This window comes from Fusarium subglutinans (genome assembly GCF_013396075.1).
Source record: "Fusarium subglutinans strain NRRL 66333 chromosome Unknown NRRL66333_c0000129, whole genome shotgun sequence".
NCBI classification, from domain to species: Eukaryota; Fungi; Ascomycota; class Sordariomycetes; order Hypocreales; family Nectriaceae; genus Fusarium; species Fusarium subglutinans.
Window position 1 is genome coordinate 13,027 of NW_023502192.1, and position 16,915 is coordinate 29,941.

At 48.5% G+C, this 16,915-nt stretch overlaps 5 protein-coding genes across 5 annotated transcripts; 2 read left to right on the top strand and 3 right to left on the bottom strand.

Annotated features, from left to right (window-relative positions):
- Window positions 1-118: 118 nt before the first annotated feature.
- On the bottom strand, window positions 119-3,446 carry FSUBG_8953 (uncharacterized protein; the record flags this gene model as incomplete). The annotated part of the gene is made up of 7 exons (XM_036687414.1): window positions 119-815; window positions 879-1,481; window positions 2,072-2,092; window positions 2,145-2,283; window positions 2,329-2,460; window positions 2,512-3,042; window positions 3,095-3,446. The coding sequence occupies 7 exons, from the start codon at window positions 3,444-3,446 to the stop codon at window positions 119-121; spliced, it is 2,475 nt and encodes an 824-aa protein (XP_036535518.1).
- Window positions 3,447-4,074: 628 nt separating this feature from the next.
- FSUBG_8954 (uncharacterized protein) lies at window positions 4,075-7,073 on the top strand (the record flags this gene model as incomplete). The annotated part of the gene is made up of 4 exons (XM_036687415.1): window positions 4,075-4,104; window positions 4,318-5,756; window positions 5,815-6,909; window positions 6,962-7,073. The coding sequence occupies 4 exons, from the start codon at window positions 4,075-4,077 to the stop codon at window positions 7,071-7,073; spliced, it is 2,676 nt and encodes an 891-aa protein (XP_036535519.1).
- Window positions 7,074-7,629: 556 nt separating this feature from the next.
- FSUBG_8955 (glucoamylase) lies at window positions 7,630-9,431 on the bottom strand (the record flags this gene model as incomplete). Its single annotated transcript, XM_036687416.1, has 2 exons — window positions 7,630-9,161; window positions 9,215-9,431. The coding sequence occupies 2 exons, from the start codon at window positions 9,429-9,431 to the stop codon at window positions 7,630-7,632; spliced, it is 1,749 nt and encodes a 582-aa protein (XP_036535520.1).
- A 2,170-nt stretch (window positions 9,432-11,601) lies between these two features.
- FSUBG_8956 (pentalenene synthase) lies at window positions 11,602-13,299 on the bottom strand (the record flags this gene model as incomplete). The annotated part of the gene is made up of 6 exons (XM_036687417.1): window positions 11,602-11,674; window positions 11,728-11,979; window positions 12,026-12,115; window positions 12,399-12,723; window positions 12,849-12,994; window positions 13,088-13,299. 6 exons carry the CDS (start codon window positions 13,297-13,299, stop codon window positions 11,602-11,604), a joined length of 1,098 nt encoding a protein of 365 aa, XP_036535521.1.
- A 694-nt stretch (window positions 13,300-13,993) lies between these two features.
- On the top strand, window positions 13,994-15,040 carry FSUBG_8957 (heterokaryon incompatibility protein; the record flags this gene model as incomplete). Its single annotated transcript, XM_036687418.1, has 1 exon — window positions 13,994-15,040. The coding sequence occupies one exon, from the start codon at window positions 13,994-13,996 to the stop codon at window positions 15,038-15,040; it is 1,047 nt and encodes a 348-aa protein (XP_036535522.1).
- Between the last annotated feature and the right edge of the window lie 1,875 nt (window positions 15,041-16,915).

The following is a 16,915-nucleotide window of genomic DNA, read 5'->3' on the forward strand; positions in this document are numbered from 1 at the left end:
GACATTATAACATAGAGCCGCAAGTTCATATGGGGCTGCCTAATGGCCCTCGCTTTGATGACGACTGACTAAACTTGCTCTCTGCTGATTTAAGCTCTCGGCCACAAGTCTCAACTAGCTACGGGGTAGTAACTGGGACATTATACCACGATGACGACCCACACCAGTTGACGGGCTCATCTTGACTATCCATTATCTCATCATCCGAAGCTTCGAGAATCCAATACCCAGCGACTTGCTCATCTTCTTGGACGACCTGGTATGGAGGCCTGGGATAGCTGTCGACATATGGCAACACCACAGCCGCCATGTTTCCATTGAAGTCTCGCCAGACCTGCTGGTAAGACCGTCTATTATAATAGGAACTTATGCCATCGCTATTTTCAAGAGTTTCTGTAGCTTCATGGTGCAGCGTTCGAAAGAAGTAGTCCGGAAGTGCAAAAGCGCACTCCGTGAGGTGAGTCATGCGCTGAATGAATGAATCCAATTGTCGAAGAATTATCTCTTTATATGTCTCAAGGCCAGCAATCCCGAGGAAGCATTCTTGGCCGTCGTTAAACCAGATGTAGAGCCGTCGCAATACAGGAAACTGGGATGGCAACAGTAGATCCAACACAGATCTGAGATGATCCTGATCCAGATCATCATATTCTTTGTGGGGAGTGCACTTGGTCTTGAAAGGCCAGATAACTTCGAGAGAAGTCACTGTGGCAAGACGCTGAGGGAGTAATATCTGTGGAAGACGGTTGATCATACTTGAACCTTGTAGTATCAGAGTGTTCGTGGAGTACAGGATATCAACTGTCTCCAAGTAACTGCCAACATAAGTTAGTACCATGAGCCTTTCAGCGGAATAGAAGATAAACTTAGCCACGTACTTCTGACTGCAAGAAAGAAGCCAGCCCATTACACCAACGTGACAGGCTAAAGGCCCTTCCTGTTCTTTCCATGCCTCGCAAATCCTAGAGTCGCCTCCGTTGCGACAACAGTCAACCCATGGCCCTAAAGCCCCCCCTCGGGTCATAGGGCCTTGGCCCTTTATCTCGTCAGGATAGGAGCGGTGACATCTCGAACTCCACCATTGCCATGTCGCTGGCTTAGTTTCATCAAGAACCCTAGTCTCTTCACCTGGATAATCTCCGGGGCCGACGACGATCCCACAGTGAAGATTGGAACTCTCTGGATGGGCAATATGCGGATGGTTGTACTCCAGATTTATATGAATGCGGGTATCTCCGAATGCTAGTCTAAGAATGTCCCTCCGGATATTTGGTGGAACTCGAAACCAGAAGCAAGTCTCTTGATACCTGGGCCTCGGACCGGAGGCAGAAGCAGTGGAGGTAATAGAGCTGGATAGAAGGTATAAATCCGGCGTTAGGGCTCGAGGTCTGGGAGTGGGAAGCAGAGTGAGTTCCTTAACACGAGCCTCCCAACGCTCATTCCGTTCACGCTCCTTTTCTTCAGCGTTGGGGTCTCGAGGGCTAAAACTCATAGCTACTGGATTGCAAAGCGGTTGGTTTTCGATGATGATTGCGGAGGGAAGAACAGGTGCGCGAAATTAGGTTAACATCAACGACGAGGTATAACGTGTTGGTCGTAAGTCGTTGGTTGTTGGTTATGTATTTGGTGTGTTTCAGAATTGCTATGGGCCACTGACAGTGGGGGCACCTGCTGATTCGTGAAACAACACGGGCGCTAAACCGCTGATCCTAAAGATTTCAGCGCACTGTGCCGTTGATCACAGCGCTTATGGTGTTCAAATGCTTTAGGCAGCCCAGGCAGCTTAGTTAACCTTGACAAGAGAGAGAGTCATAACAAGATGCGGACAGCATTGACATCCCCTCTCAATAAATTGAAGACAAGTTGATTTCTTTTCGAGTACCTAGTCTTTCTTATAATATTTCCTCTAGGATTTCCAAAATCTGGACTGCATCGTCAAATATTGCTTCGCTCATAGCTTTTTACTGTACCCGACATGGCTCTTTTGCACAAATCTCAAGAATCCCTGCCCCCCTGATCTCCACCAGGCCTCTTCCTAGATCCTGGTACCCTTGCAATAGCATCTAAAGACCAATCCCATTGGTCGTAATACCTATGACAACGTCAGTACTAGCATTCCGGTGATAGCGAAGAACAAGACTCACATCGCCAGAGCAAATAATGCCAGTGAATCGGCATTCTTTAGAGCTTTTTCGGGGCCGCAGTAATTTTTGTTTACCTTGTCTTCGCACCTTGCAAGGTTAAAAACCATGTTGCTACCGTCTGAGCACCAAGCAGTCAATACTAAGCTTTCCATGCAGCGTAGATCACATTGACAGGGCAACTTACATGTCATAACACGCTCGTAACCCTTTGTTTCGGCCTCAATGCGGCTTGGCTCGACTTCTAAAACCCTGTTTCTGTGATTTATCCTATAAATCGGCCGACCGCTTCCATCTATCGCAGTTTGGTCATCGACAACTAATAGACATGAGTTAGGCGGATAGCCAACGACAGGAGGCAGCAACATACTAGGCCCTGGGATGCCCTTCGCATCCCTCACTGCACCACCAAACCAATGACAAATCTCATGAACCATGATGACGGATAAGTGATTCTGATGATAGTCATTCAATTTGGCACCTGCTACAATGCCTGATCTCTTCCATTCCCGGGGCGATTTTGTGGCCTTCGCTTGAGCCTGAAACATCTCATCGCAGAAGACTACAATATCTTTGTCCCAGGCAACGGCACCGAGCCAACCATCCTGGCAGAGGATTGGCTTCTCGTCTTCGTTATCGGCCCATATAAGACGATGGTCAAACGCCCATAATCCTGGATATTCAAAGGCGATTTTCCGATATTGCTCCATATCAGAAATGGGTACACGCTCACCGGGCAAGATATCGGTGACGCTGTACCATTTCCACTTCTCTTCTCCTGCATTCTCACCACACATCAATTTTGGCTTGGCGTTAGGAAGATCTCTTAGCCCGTAGACATATCCGTGGGCTGGGTCCCCCTGGTCTGCAGGAATGGTTCGTTTCATCTTCGCAAAGAGAGCTTGATGGCTGTTAGTGACAAAAGCGTGTTTCCCACCCAACTAGGAACGCACCTGTGACTTCTCGGAGGTAATTAGTCTGTTTAGCAGGCTTGAAGCCTAAGAATCCCATGCAACACTTGTAAATAGATTTCCATCTGTTTAAGCGTTCTTTGTGTGTTTTCTCATCCGGCATTGGGCCAGCAACGAATTCAAGAGCGTCGTGGGCAGCAGTAACGATGTCCAGAGCAATACTCATTGAGTCTTCAACATACTGAATCTCATTATCGCAGCCACTATCAAGATCCCAGATCTTAAGGAGACTGGCGGTCGTGGCGGTGGACTCATCTGCTGTAGTTGTTTCAACCGCTTGGGTGAGCAAAACGATCAACCCAAGCGTAAGCCAGAGATAGCCGAGGAGAATCATGATTCTTGCCAATTGGAACCTGAGTGGCACAGGCAGAGCTGACTGGGTGTACTGGTAAGTACAGAACAAGTTGGTAGCTTGAGCAAAAGCTGAGAAACGTCTCCTTAAACAAAGCTGCCCAAGAATGAAGTTGTATTATTGTGACAGTATTGGAAAGACACAGAAGAAACAGAATGCTGAGATTCTATGGAAGACTCAGCTGCATTTTGGGCAGCCAAGTCCAAAGACTGGAAATCTTCATTTCTACAGCGCCGGTCGCGTTGGTTGTTGGTTGTTAGACGAGAACCCTGTAAACCTCGCATCATGACCTGATAATCTATGCAGGGGCTAGAACAAAGCGCTAAAATCCCAGCCAAGTTAATTTTAGTCCATGGATTTCTTCGTTTCAACTGTTCCGCACGGTTGTCTGCCTAAAGCGCTGATATCAAAAAGACTTGCAAAGTTGTAAGAACCAACAGCTACCCACTGATGCAGCCTAATCGATCGCACGTATTGGTCAAGGAGATCGGGTGACATTGCGCGTTACGCTCCTCTTAATCTCGGCGCGAAACTGATGCTTTTTCAAATAGATTACACCAGCCTCAATGTGTTGGTCAGACTGTTGTTGGCTGGTCATGGCTATGCCAACATGCTCTTTCTGGTATCTCGCCGTCCCCAGGTTCGCAATGTTCAATGATTCGAGGTCTCCTCGATTCTTCCTTTAATCGCAATCCAGTATCTCAATTTCCTCTTCACTCACTCATTGATTCGATATCGCCTCCATACAATGGCCTTTCATTCCCTGATTTGTGTCGTTTTTCTTGGCCTTTTGGCGAAAACATCAGAAGCCAATCTTCTAGGCGACACTCATCTGTTGAAAAGATATTCCCAGGTGTACGATGTGCCACCAGTTTCCACTCATTCGGCCAACAATATTCTTTCTGGTAATCCCAATGCCACCAGAACTCCCATTCATAGTCTCCTCCCTGTCTCAACACTTCGAATGATCGATGGTACTTCGCTTAGCTCAAGTTCCTTCTTCGAGAGCACGGGCCTTGAGACTGATACCGACACCAATGCTTACATTGATCATGGCACTTCCAAAGTTCTCAGCCAAACAACCAAGAGCATCTCTGACCCCGTCTCAGATGACCAGGGCGTATCTGTAACTTCCATTGAGGTCGACTGGACGGGATTACTTCCTGCCACTCCTTCAACCAGGGAACCCTTATTCAAAACGACGCGTCCATTGACTAGTCAAGACCCAGCTTCCACCGACCGTGCTACTGGGATCACGCCAGATCTCGGCACATCCTATGATACTAGTAGTAGCAGGGCCACTGAGCCAATCACTACATACAGCTGGCCTGAAATAACTTCAATTGCTAATTCGGATACCTCTATCGGGATTCCCGAAAGTTCTGGAGCTACCCGAAGTGGAACTGAGTCTAAAGAGCTCGGTACCCCTGACGAGACGACAATGTTTCCGAGCCATACCTCGCAGCCTTTCCAGGACTCAATGAGCCGGCCAACCACAACGTTTCCAGACCAGACAACTGGTACAGGCAACTCAAAAACTACTGCAGTTCAATCGGACGATGAGCTGGGTAGTACAAGCCTATCTTCTGAAGCCCTAACCGTATCTGATGGAGCTTCTCGGACCCTTGAAAGTTCGCAGCCTACCATGGAAACCGGTACGGCCGAATTGGAAAGTCCATCGACTCTGACACACTCAGCAGATCGCTCTCCGCCCTTGACCACCCTTGAGAAAACAGTTCCAGTCACAAAGTCTGACCCCAATACCCTAACTAGGGAAAAGACGTCAGAAATCACCAACCTACCCATAGCAACGGGTAGCTTAGCCTCATCAACTATGACCTCAGAAGATGGAATTGTCACAGGCACGGATGGTACGGTGGCAACATATGTTCCTGAGCAAAATAAAGACTACATCTCATCTACTGGCACGACTACCACCACAGACGATGATGGTGCCGCTATTGTCATCTTCCCTTTTGGATGGTTTTGGAAGTTGGGCGGCGTTCCTGGAGGAGGTGGTGCAGCTAAGCCTCCTGCACCGACTGCCAACCCTGACCCGAAGAAACAGCCCGGTGACAAGAACGAGGATGATAACGATAAAGACGACGACGCCTCGACCAAGGAAGATGAAAAGTCTACAATGGTGTCTACGGTACTGCCAACTACGCAAGAGCCTACTTCCACCACCACCACCTCAGAGGAAACAACTACCTCAGAGGAATGTACAGTTGCAACACAGCCAGAATGTACTAGGACCGTCTCATACATGACTTCCGACGGAACTCAGATCATGTAAGTACTTAACTATATATCTTAAATACCCTGGAAGGACACTGATCGTGCTGTTTAGGACGGAATTCGGTGACTGTCCGACAATCGCCAGCTGTGCTACCGAGACTCAGGCCACAGAAACTGTGACTTTGACGGCGGAGTTTGTCTGGGCTGGGGTTCCCAACACCAATCCTGTCGGTGTCATTCCGCAGGACGCTTACACCGCCGATGTTGATCCAGAGATAGGCGCAGCTCTGGAGGCGGAATGGGCCGAAATCTTTGGTGACGATGATGGTTGGAATGATACTGTGACAGCGACCAGTTCTGGTTCTACAACGGTAGACGAGTCAACCATGGCTAGCCTGACCGATTCAGAAGCAGTCTCCACCGTCATCTCCGAAGATTCTACGACTGTACAATCGAACAGTTTGACTTCGAATGCAGAAGCAACTGCTACTTTCACAACAGCCTCTGATACATATTCAGTCACAAAAGCTCCCAGCACGTTAATCACCAAGACCAGAGGCACTGGCGATACCACTGGCACGCCGATATCTACCGGCGAGGAAGTAACTCGTACATACTACCCATGTGTCATCCATGGCGGCCCTGCAGTTGAGACCCCATGTTGTCAGTGCTCAACTACCATCAGCGGTGAAGGATACTACGCAACGACTAGCTTGGTTGACGACCAGTGCACCGCATACACAGAGTTCCCATCAAAAATAACTGCAGTACCTGAGACTGGTCCCATCACCGATGAGCCTATCCAGCAACCCATCACCACCACTACAGACGGGACGGTCTTGGTATGGTCAGCTTACATGCTCAATTATATCAACATCCCAGGTATCACAAAGATCACCCAGTCGGTCGGCGTAGGTGAACCTTCAACAGTATCCACTCCGTTACCGAGTCAGACTGCTGTGGATAATGATGGTGGTGGACAATGCGGTACTGGCGATGGTCTATCTAAGAAGGGACTTCGTGAGGCTTGCGACAGAGCGATCGACAAGTTTGAGGATGACACCGTATACAGCGACTATGCTTCTCGCTACAGCCGCTTGACCAAAGGTATCCTTGTCGCAGCTTCCTTCGGCCAGGCTGCATGCGTTGCTAAATTTCAGTGTGACAATTACGGTATTGGCATGAAAGGCTCAGACATCAAAGAGGCGTAAGTTATGGTCCGCTTCAGATAACACCCATACTAACAGAAGATTTTCTAGTCGAAGGAGTGCTAAAGAGAATGACGGTGTCGATATCTGCGGACATATACGCCTTTCCAACTCATGTACTATCATCATGGACTACTGTACCAACTGCAAAACTCGAGGCTAGACGTTACGTTAAAGTTTTAAGTACTGGGTCTTTCTTTGGGTCACACGTATCGGAATTATGCTTAATACTAAACGGACTGTTTGCATGAACTTTTGTAAGCCTGATGCTATAAGCTTTCGCTTCGAATCCTTCAAGTGTTATTGCAGATGACATGCAGCAACTCGCCAACCGTTGATATGCTGTAACTAGGTCTTGCAATGGGGCAAGCAGGTTCAACCCACTTTTCACTGATATCATGTACAATAAAATAAGGGATAGGTCCCAAAGTCAAAGTCAAAGTGCCGAGTAGCCGTAGAAGTCATATTATCGTCCAACACTTGACCAATTCACCATCGAATATATCGAGAATGTACGGTCTTGCTCAGTAGAGTGAACATTAAATGTGGCTTTTCATGCTAGTGTCATAAGAAAAGGATCGCAGTGATGACAAAATAACTGTAGATTATCAATATGAGATCGACCCAGAGTATTGTCTTGCCTCTTGTATTATCATCGAGCCCTTTATATCTATCAAAACTTAAACAGAAGCGAGTTACAGCTCTCATCACACCAACTTCTACCTCCACTCGTCGTTAATGGTACTATTACTTCCGCACTTACTGCCCGTCGCAGCACTGTTGTTCGGGTCACTCTCCCATGTAACAGTTCCATCACTCGTCTTCTTGATATACTTATACTCGAAACTAGTATCAGAAGGAATATTCACCTTCACCGTCCACAAGCCCTTGGTGCTTGTGGATTCCTCAAGTGCAATGCCGTCAGCAGGGGCCCAGTTGGAAAGTTGAGTGATCCCGCCAACAATGTAAACCTTCTGGTCAGCCGCCACATCAACGTTCTTCACATTGAATGTGATGGTGGTGTCGCATGCTGGAGCTGCTTCGCAGACAGCGGGCACCTTGTTGGCGCTGCTCTCGCCCCAAGCTGGTGGCACGACGCCAGTGCGACGCTCAGCGGCACCGACAAAAGAAGCGTAAGACCAGGTGAGGTGAACAGCCGACTTGGGAGTTCCAGTAGACTTGTCGAACTGCTCCGCGAGGGAGCCATCCTTGGGAGTGTAGGTCTGCACAACAGCGACAAATCCATCAGCATATGAAGTGACAGCCTTGATAATAGCCTTGTATGTCTTGCTGTTCTTGCTGTAGGTGCCCTTGGAGACCTTTGGTACAAGGTCACTGAAGAAGGGGAGCGAAACACTATCAATAGTGATTGAACCAATCTTGTCCCATTGATAAGCAGCAGCATACAGCTGCTCGGCAGCGGCAAGAGTAGCCAAGTACCAGGGGTTGCCGTCGTAGTACACATCCTCACTGTACCGACCGACAGCAGCAGCTTTGCCTTTACCTCTGTTCTTGTTGACGCCGTAAATGGAGCGGAAGGAGTCCACTACTGCCTTGTGGTTTGCAAGAGCTCTTGATGAACAAGGCTGGAAGGTTGAGTCTGTGCACTTCGAGGAAGGATCAAAGGTATGAATTGACGACAGAATGGAGTTTGCATCAAGGCCCTTGCGACCATCGTTGACGTTGATATTCGAGTCGATGTAAGTGCCGGTCCAGAAGCTCTGCATGAAACAGAGAACACGAGGAGCGTTGGCTGTGCAGTCGGAGCAAGACTTGCCAAGCTTCTTAGCAAGAGCAGCTCCCTCGACGAGAGCACGATGTGAAGCAGAGAGGGTGAAGAACGAAGATCCGTTGACCTCCTCCCAGAGATCATAGCCGGTTCTATTCCAGAACTTGACGGTGTACGCAAGATCCTTCTCAATGACGGGCCAGACCTTGTTGATGGCCTTGGAGCGGTCGCCATGAGAAACAAGCCAGTTAGCGTACAGAGTCAATGCAGTAGCTCTCAGAGGAGGGCCATCGCGTTGAGGGCGTCCCCAAGATCCTGTGAATGCTGTGAGATTGACGTGGAACTTGGGCTCACCAAGGCCGCCTGACTCGGGACCACCGGATGGGTTGGTGACGCCCTGGAGCTTGGCTTGGGCCGAAACGTATTCGTCAATCTTGCGCTGGAGAGACTTGTCTCCCTGGATGAAGCGCTCGACGAGGACTTTGTATGTCAAGGCGGAGTCTCGGGTCCATGTGTACCAGTCTGGAGAACGTCTCAGTCATCAATTTTCGATAGTATTCTGCATATCGACTTACAGTCTGGGTCTGTTCTCGATGGACTTGCTACAACGGCACCAGGAGCAGCGCCCTGAGCTCGCTTGCCATCGGCGCCAATATTGGCAAGGACGCCCTTGAGGGAGATGTCGGCCTCTTTCGAAATGAAGCGATCAAGGCTGGAACCGCCAGGCGATGCAGTGGCCTGGCCTTGGAAGGCCAACAAGACCGTGAGGCCATACAAGATCTGATTAAACATTCTCCGTGGATACCAGAAGGGAGAAAGGTTGGCTATGATGAATGAAGGACAAAGAGGACTGTTGATGCAATCACTAGCAGGATGATCTGGGTTATATATCCAACTCAAAAAGACGCGGAATCATTCCCCATCATGAAACCGTCACGTCTTGCATATTTCCGACTGCACTATCGAATTAATTACGCCGAGAATCATGAATCTCCGTAACCAATAGCAACCTCAACCCCAGAAACCCCGATTTAGCCTCATGACGTTTCTGGGGTAGGTTCGCTGATCACCCCGTCATCCCCGCACTCGAGATGCTCCCCTGGGCTTAGCTCATCAGGTCACATCGGTCCTTTTTACGCACCAGATGATACTGATGAGATCGTGAGTGCGGCACGGTGAATATGCTCTTCATAAGTATCGGGCCTTTTCACCTGTTTTATGGAGTGAACTGAATCGAATTGAGCGTTTCTCCGGCGGCCGTTGAATCTGACGATATCACATGGAACCCGCTCGGCTATGACCTCGATGAGCCGAAAGCTTAATGATTGGGTAGCTAGACTGTTTTGGGCAAGAACCGCGGCAGCCTGAATGTTGGGATGAGATGAGCGTCTGTAGCCGCGATGCCTTTGGCTTCTGATCGTTTGGCACCGGCGGTTTTTTAATGATTTCATGCGTGAGCCAGTGTTTACTGAATGAGCTGTGAGCTGACACACAACCCACGTCAGCAACAATAACAGATAAAAGACGCTTGAATCACGAGGAATAAGAAATCTAGTTACTCCCTCCCACAATATGTTGATTTCTAGATAAACGATGGATCTTTATATTCACGTTTGCCGCATGTATTCAGACATTAGCCAAAATGTCTTGGTTGTCATTCTATTGCCATTGGTGTAGGGTATCTTCGGATCGAAACAGAAAGTAACTGCAGCAGCAAGAGCCAGTTCGTGAGCGAGCTCTTCTTCTCAAAGAGATATTTAACAAGTATAAAATAGAATTGCTTATTCTGGTTAATTTATTCTTTAAAAGTTTTAATTATTGCTATTTAGTTAATGTTACTATAATATAATACTTTATTTTTAAAACATTTCAACAGTCAGAATGGCCAGTCTACAGCGCCAACAGAACTCCAACAAACACAAGTTAATTACAGTGCAGCTAAAAGACTTGTTAATCACTGGCCATAAACGAATGAGGATAATCCCTGTTGCCTTTCCTTTTCCGGCGTCTGCAAGAGTATGAGTCCTTTGTCCTGTGCTCCCTGGTATCCATTACGTAAGGCGCAGTGGCAGAGTGGTCTAATGCGATAGACTAGAAATCTATTTCGGAGGCGTCTGTTCGAATCAGGCCCGTTTGGATGTCTTTTTTGCGATGTCTTGGTATACATGCAAGGCCACGTTTTTATCTTTTGGTCCAACGTTTTGATGAATTGGTTCTATGAAACTTGCTCCGACGCTTAAACCGTTGTCTATGGGTCGGGGATAAGTCTGTGGATAAACGACTCTTGGTTGGAAAACCTCACATATCACATCATCACAGCCACTAGATCACTCAGTCAATAAACCCCTTACGCTGGGACCATGATACTCTTTTTGCTTAATGTATGTCTACGAATTTGAACACATATAATTACGACAAGAGGCGGCTTTGTTGTTTGCCACAAATTGGTGCCCCTTCATGCAGGTAGTCGGAGTTGGCTGTTTTGACAACCAGATCAGCATTAGCTCTAGAGACGACTTGAACGCCTATCTCATCTGCACGGCAATATACGATCTACAACATTGTCTCTTATTGGAATTGTTGATCTGCGCATCGAGAACCAATACCCGAGACATCTCCAGATATGAGGGTGTTTCCAAGATTAAAGGAATTCGGAGATAGTCAGCATTCCTCCTCATCCAGCCCATCTAACCAACAACCAACAACCAAGAGCCAACACTCACGAACCGGGTTTCGAACTGCATGCACGAAAGCCACAATTGTTGGAACAGAAGTTGAAGTACCAACTAATATAGAAGTCAATTTCTCGTATACGGACGGGTATCTAAAGTGGGCTTTGACCCTTTCCTTCTAGAAGCGAAAACCCCCTTGTTCTCGCCTGAAGGGTCAGCTCACGACATCATTCCACGCAATTCGCTTCTCACTTCTCGCTTCTCGCTTCTCGTCCCCAACAATTCTTCGGCTAAGGGAGCTTCATCATACGAGTCCTCTTGACTTCTGGACCATCGTTGCCAAGATATCTAAACGTGTATAGACTGTTGATCTTATCAGCATATCAAAGTCAATTGAAAGGGGCGGCTGCACGTACCTCCAGTGAAGGTTGCCGAGTGCGATATTTCGGCATCCATTGACAAACTTTATGACATCCCTGTCGATGCCCTCGCCCCAGAACGGCAGATTCGCCAAGGCCATGTGCCATCTTCGGTAGCAGTCATACAGCATCTCCCCAATCTGGTCAACCGCCTGCTGATCAGTCATGCCCTGATCCTTCAGGATGAAGATGATGTTACTCTCTTCACCCTGGATTAAATCTTTTCGGTACGAGCACAAGTCGTTTTGTCTGCCGTTGTCAGTGGGGAAAATGGAAGGCTTCTGGAAGGTCTTACAATGTGACTAAGTCGCATGTGATTCGTGATATGGCCTGCATTGAGGGATGGTCCATGACGTATTGGGGAATGTCGATGCCTTCGGCAAACCTGAATGGCCCAGTTAGTGATGTTCTGCTACTGTGATTGGCTGATTCCGATGCCTGAACTTTTCCGCTCAGTGGCCAATTGGGCGCCAATCGAGTCGAACTACCGTGGAATGATTGCTTGCAGCTTGGCCAGAACAAGGATAGCCTTAGGCGAAGGTGAAACCGCCAAAAGCTTTAGAAGAGTTTTCCAGCCACGCTTGTGTTTTTTACAGGGACATTTACAGTGCAGCGACTGAAACCGCGGATCGCAATCAACGAGATGGTAGGGCACGGTATGTACTTACTCCATGAGACCAATGCAGGGGTAAGCTCCCACGCAACCAGCGCGCATGTCCATGTACTCTTCGATTGTAGGCCGTGTCGCCCTATGCTGGACGCCAACCTGTTGCAGCACGCCGACACAGTACATGGTAAGGTGCTTCTTCCATCTGTACTGTAGACTGGGGCTCGATCGTTCTCTGAACCGCATCCAGCAGGATTGGAGGGTATGTCGCAGTGGGTTCTCGTCGGGTGATACTAAGGGATGGATATTATCGAGCGTCGCGAGGGTATAGATGACTTCTTCAGCTGCTTTGATGGGGTCATTGGCAAATGTTCCCTCGTCAAAGGCTATTGTTTTGTTAGCGGAAGCCACATTTTTTTACTTTCCCTAGCCGCCGTGGAATTCTATGTCTGCAAACGCGGCGCGGGCCGTTCTAGAATATTGGAGTCGCGGTTTTGTTTGCTTGACTTACGGTCATCGAATGCAAAGACCCATCCATTCCAGTCATTCATCAGCTTCAGTGTTTCGAGATCAGCATGCGGGGCACATATTGCGCTCATGTAGGCAATATCGAGCCTACTCCAGACGGTCGCTGTCTTGTCGTTCATGCGCAATGCACTGTATAATAGGGCTGTTAGCGAGCAATGTCTCAAACATTACCGAGATGGAGGGAGCTGAACCCTTCTCCCAAGTGAAGTGAAGTCGACTTACGTTTTCAGCCATTCGTCTGATAAAGCTTTCGATGTCTTATACAAGGGATTGACTTCTGGTTCCACTGCCATAATTGACGAAAACAGCGCTTCTGGAAGCTTAATCCAGTGACCCTCGGGTTCGGCGCCGTTGACCGGGTACTGACAGGCATCCTTTGGTAGTGTGGCTTCTCCAGAGCGGCTTGGAGGCGGTGTGATTAGGCTGGGTACCATTTTGTGTATGATGATTTTCGTTTAGGCCACAAGATAAAGACTCGGACTGACTTTGGGGTAGCGAACGAGCTGTTCGCCTACATGAACGATGATTAAAGCTAGGTAGGCCTGGTAGGGGACTGGCTACTTTTTGAAAGCGAGTGGGAGCGGAAGATACGGGGTTTAAGGGACTTTGCAACTCCACCACTGAGCTGCATGTTGGCTGTTGGTTGATACTCACTAGAGCGAGCTCCGAACTAGTATGTAGGCCTGATTCTTGTATCTGGTCTGTTGGTCCGGTTTGATTACAGAGGGAGGGAGTGTACGGGCACGACGCTAGAGATGGCCTCCGAGGACGGTTCCGTCTGCGTGCCGGGGATGGTTCCTAGGGGCAGTCTAGACCAAGTTAGTGGAGAGGGGGGGCGGGGATGTAATAAAAGTGGGAGCTTGGACAGGGGGGTAGGGAAGAAAAAGAATTGCCTGCTCTGAACCGTCTTCTTGGGTTTATCCTTACATATTGTTGACAAGCAGTGCCGAGAGTGGACTGCCACGACCTTCCCGACACATCGACGTGCATAAGATACGCGAACGAACCAACAACCAACAGACGGACAAACCAACAGCCCGTCACGGAGGTTCGCATTAATTGACTGTCCATTACGCTGTATTGCATTACGGCGTAACTAGCTACCCACGGGGGCCTCACCATACGAAAATGGCATCCGAATTACGACGACCAAGGATCAATTACTCCAGATTGAGCACCTCCAAAGACGAGGTCCGTTTCTTGGAGATTGAACCTGCAAATACAGTCAATGACCAAGTCGTCTGTCGCCTCGTCACTCTCCCCTTAAGCCGAGACGTCGAATTCATCGCCATCTCCTCATTGCTCGGCGACCCCGCAGACCAAGACAGAATCATTCTCGACCGAAGTCCCATTCCCGTCCCCGTCCACATCGCCCTCGCCCTCAAACATGTCCGAGCCGTATTCTACCCCGCCGTCAGCAAATCGAGCGAGAGTCTGGGCAGGGAGAGGAAATCACCGAATTGGCTGAGGAACCTTCTCAGGCATTTGGGCGGGAGAGAGGTGGACAACAGGCCGAAGCTGCGGGTATGGATCGACTGTATCTGCATCAACTCGATGGACTCGAGGGAGAATTCCAAGAGCAGAGTCATCATGTACCACGTGTACCAGCGCGCGCAGATGGTAGTGGGCTGGGTGGGACTCAAGATACCGCAGACTGATATTGGGATCCAGCTCATCCAAGCATTTGACAGTGCTATGCCCGAGACGTGGCAGGAACCTGGCGACAAGGAGGAACACCCCGAGAACTACTCACCCCATCACGAGTGGGCAATTCCCATTATCCACTTATTCGACCCCCAAGCCGACTCTGCCATTGGAACTGCAGACTTTCTCAACAGGAACTTCTTCCACCGGCGCTGGATCCTCGAAGAGATGGCCATGGCCAGGGTGCCGACCTTTTTAATTGGTGATGCAATTGTCTCGTGGAAACAATTACTACGACTGAATCTTGCCATGGAGGAGTTCAAGGATCACGAGTCAAACGTCTGCCCCGCATCTACAAGGCCCTTGATACACGAGTTTCCATTGGGCACGATCCATGCATTGCTGGATGAGTTTGAGAAGAGGAAAAAGATGGCCAAGATGGAGTCACTCAACAGCACCTCTGTCACAGGAAGTGTCACGAGCGCAGACTCGATAAGCCACCAAGACTCCAACACGAGGTCGATACCATGAACAAAAGGTTACGGAGTAGAAGGGATATCCATGTTTTAGCAGCCTTGATACCGCTTGATTTCTAGCTAGCACTTACGAACTTAGTTCACGTTTCTTATGTTTCAATAAAAATACCAATTCGTTTCTAGAACCAATAAGTAAGTGGCATTCAGAATGGATCCCCGGTGATAACGCGGAGTAGCATCAAGTCAGTTGGCGCTGGTTGATGACCACTATCGAGTGTCCACATGAAACGTTATGGCTTGGGATAATTAGGGCCATGCAGCTCAATCGCACTCGTTCTAGTTTCCGATCGAAGATGCCTTTCTGAATCATCGTCGAAACTTGTATGAAGCATGTTAATCAAACTCAATGTTGATTCCATGCGCTTTGGCTGCTACACCTTCTCTTCTGATGATACTCTGAAGGTTACAACAGCGCCTGTCACTAGAGCCAGAACCTCGGTACCGCCAAGCTCAATGCTACTTCGATTCCAGAAACAGGGTCGTATCATGCTTCAAGCCTTCCTCATCAGCACAAAACACTGGAGAAAGGTAATAACGGCCACTAGAACAAATGAGGTCAGGATACCGAGTAAAAAGGTCTCAACCATGCAAAGAGCTGGTGAGAATTACGCAAACCACCACCATTACGGGCTACCCTTCACTGATTGCATCAGGTGGCTAACCCTGAGACTAGCCCGTACAGTAATAATCCCTAGAGCAACGGTTTTCTTCAGTGGCACGAATTGCTTCTAGCTGCGGGCTGGCGGGCGAGGCTTAGTGACGGACCCTTGACCTTGCCAGAATGATATAGCTTCGTTAGCATTGGTTTAACATCTGATACTGACTCGAACCGGTATGACATGACGATAAAGTGGCAATTTGTGTCTTGTGCGATGCTTCACTGATCAACAGACGATTACAAGCATATCAAGCCAAATCAGAGCCCGACACGTCTCTTTGCTGCCATTCAATTCCGTCTGTCCAAGTCTTTGTAGAGACCGTTACGTTGCTAGCCAGGGACAGGGTTTATGACTGGGGCAAATTTGCTCTAGTGCAAACGGCTCTGAAAATAGCATGACCATTCTCTGGTGGCTGCTGTTTAGTGCCGAGCTAATGATAGGTAGTGGTATGAGGAAATGATAACGAGGGGGCAATTCTGCGATCGTTGCGAATTGACGCAATCTGTTTTAATATTTAAACGTATTCAGTACGATTAATTAACCCAATCTCCTTAGATTAGTATGCCACGCGACGTACGTATACAACATACGCGGAGTCACTGACAACATGGGCATATCCAATGTTACACCACTAAAGCACCTGTCAAAGGCAGCCCGCAAAATATGCCCGCAATCTGTATCTTGCTAATGTACCGCCTGCAAGAGGCACTCCCGGATCCTCTCGCTGGGAACAAGTGGGTATCAGCACACGTTACTACAATCAAGCATAGGCTCAATCATACGCCCTCGTCTAACTAAATAAAATCACTCATCAACGATGGACACACAAACCCAATCCCCATCCCCATCGCCGCTGTAGAGTAACATGGCCTTGTCTAGTGTGCCCTGAAAATCCAGGCAGTAACCTTGTAGACCGTCCTTTTGTGGTTTGGTGCGTGCTGCGACATGAGTATTACGAATACTTTAGAACTGCTAGTGGCCCTTCTGCAATTTGTTGTTTAGCCCCGGATAGACTCCGGTCCGCTCCCGCACGTGCCGTTGAGTTTTATATTAACTCGGTTCTGCTCCAGAAAGGCATGTGCCTGAACTGAACTGAATGTTAGTGTTTGTTGTTGGTTCCAAAGCTACAACTCTCACCGGAACCGCATGCATACTTCTTCGAACTTTGTTGGGTTCACCTTGCTTCATGCTGAACTTGCATCTTCCGAAAA